At 34.9% G+C, this 1,575-nt stretch overlaps 1 protein-coding gene across 1 annotated transcript; it reads left to right on the top strand.

Moving 5' to 3' along the window:
* Positions 1 to 886: 886 nt before the first annotated feature.
* On the top strand, positions 887 to 1,318 carry Tsp_09469 (conserved hypothetical protein). The gene has a single exon (XM_003371198.1). It carries the CDS (start codon positions 887 to 889, stop codon positions 1,316 to 1,318), a length of 432 nt encoding a protein of 143 aa, XP_003371246.1.
* Positions 1,319 to 1,575: the final 257 nt, after the last annotated feature.

Below are 1,575 nucleotides of genomic sequence, written 5' to 3'. Positions count from 1 at the left end.
AATTAACTAGATGAAAATTTTGATTTATCTAATGTCTTTATGGTGAAAAATTTAGAAAAATATATAAAGTGAAAATAAAATTAAATTGAAACAGATTTCTGTATGAAACCGGTATTTTTCTGTCCTGGTACGATAATAGATAACACTATACGCTTAGTGATATTCGACCTGCTAAGTTGAGAATGAAACTGAATGCCATAAGCAAGTGTAAATTGAAAATTTTATCTTCTTCTCTAATTATATCGAGAGGATTACCTAAAATAGCAAATTGAAATATGGATTTGTTCAAAACCTTCAACGTTCAACTCAATGTAATTGAGAATTCTGCTTCGAACGTATTTCAAGTTTTACTCATCTTCAAGTTGAGAAGTGCATAAATACTTAAATATACATGGATTCATAGCAAAACATCAGGAAAATAATTTTCAGTATTAAATTTTCACCTGAATGGAGGTAGCATCTTGAACTTGCACCTTGTCTGCGCAGCGCCACCGTTTATCGAACAGCACCGTAATAAAATAATAACTATGCATGTGAATTACTTAGAAACCTTCCTATCGTTAATTTGGCAATGTAAATAATTCTTCTTACTATATCTTCAATTATTAATTATCTTCCCGTGATTTTATTTTTGAACTACACTTTAACTATGTACTATAAAAATTTTTTATTTTTGATCATTTCATCTGCTTTATTTCCAATTTTTGCTTTTTTATGTTCTCATGTAAGAGCAAACTGTCTACTGGAAATACGACATTTATGTGAAATGAGATTTTTATTTACTTCTCTGACAACATTGAAGCTGTGTTGCCTTCAAGCCGGCTATCATCAGTTACATTAATACGTGCAGATTTTCATATACTTTTAATTTATTGCTGTGTGATTCATGCCTGAATTCCAGACGAATTTTCATGCCGTTTGTGATTCTTTCCTGTTGTGCTTGTTTGCGATCAACGGGACGTCTGATGATTTTCTGCCAAGCTTCACATTCCCGTGCCAGCTCAACAAAAAGGTCAACCTGATGAACAGATACAGTTTTCCGGTTGTCGCCACAAATGCACTTCCTTTCCAGGGCTTCCCTGTCTTCCACCTATTTTTGCAAAAACTTGGCTTGCTTTATCCTACACAAATTTCTGGGTCCCATGTTCCAATGGCAGTCACTGTGATGCGTTATATTCGTGCAGCTTGCCTCTCTGATTACTATATAAATCGTGCATTGAAACTAAATATCTCTTCTCCACCTTCCCCTCCTGGAACCTCCATTATAGGTCCCAACTCTGTCGCAGATCCACCATCTCTACTGTCTCTTAACTCATAGCCTCAGCCAGTAGAATTTTTTTAAAATTGCTGCAGGAAATGTTGCTCTTAGCTGCTTTCATTGATTTCCTGATCTTCACGTAACAGGCACTGTCATAAAAATTTAAATGTGCTTGAAATGGTACGATTAATGTTGAGGATGCCGCAAGATGGAATGTCTTGTCTAGTGAAATCGTGAGTGGTCGAACCACACTTTACCAGCAGAAAAATAATTAAGGAGTAGAAATGAAACCGAAAGTGCATATTTATAGTTTTGTA

This window comes from Trichinella spiralis (genome assembly GCF_000181795.1).
Source record: "Trichinella spiralis strain ISS 195 chromosome Unknown Scfld9, whole genome shotgun sequence".
Lineage (NCBI taxonomy): Eukaryota > Metazoa > Nematoda > Enoplea > Trichinellida > Trichinellidae > Trichinella > Trichinella spiralis.
Note: the sequence above shows the minus strand (reverse complement) of the source record. Positions and strands in the feature narration are given on the sequence as shown.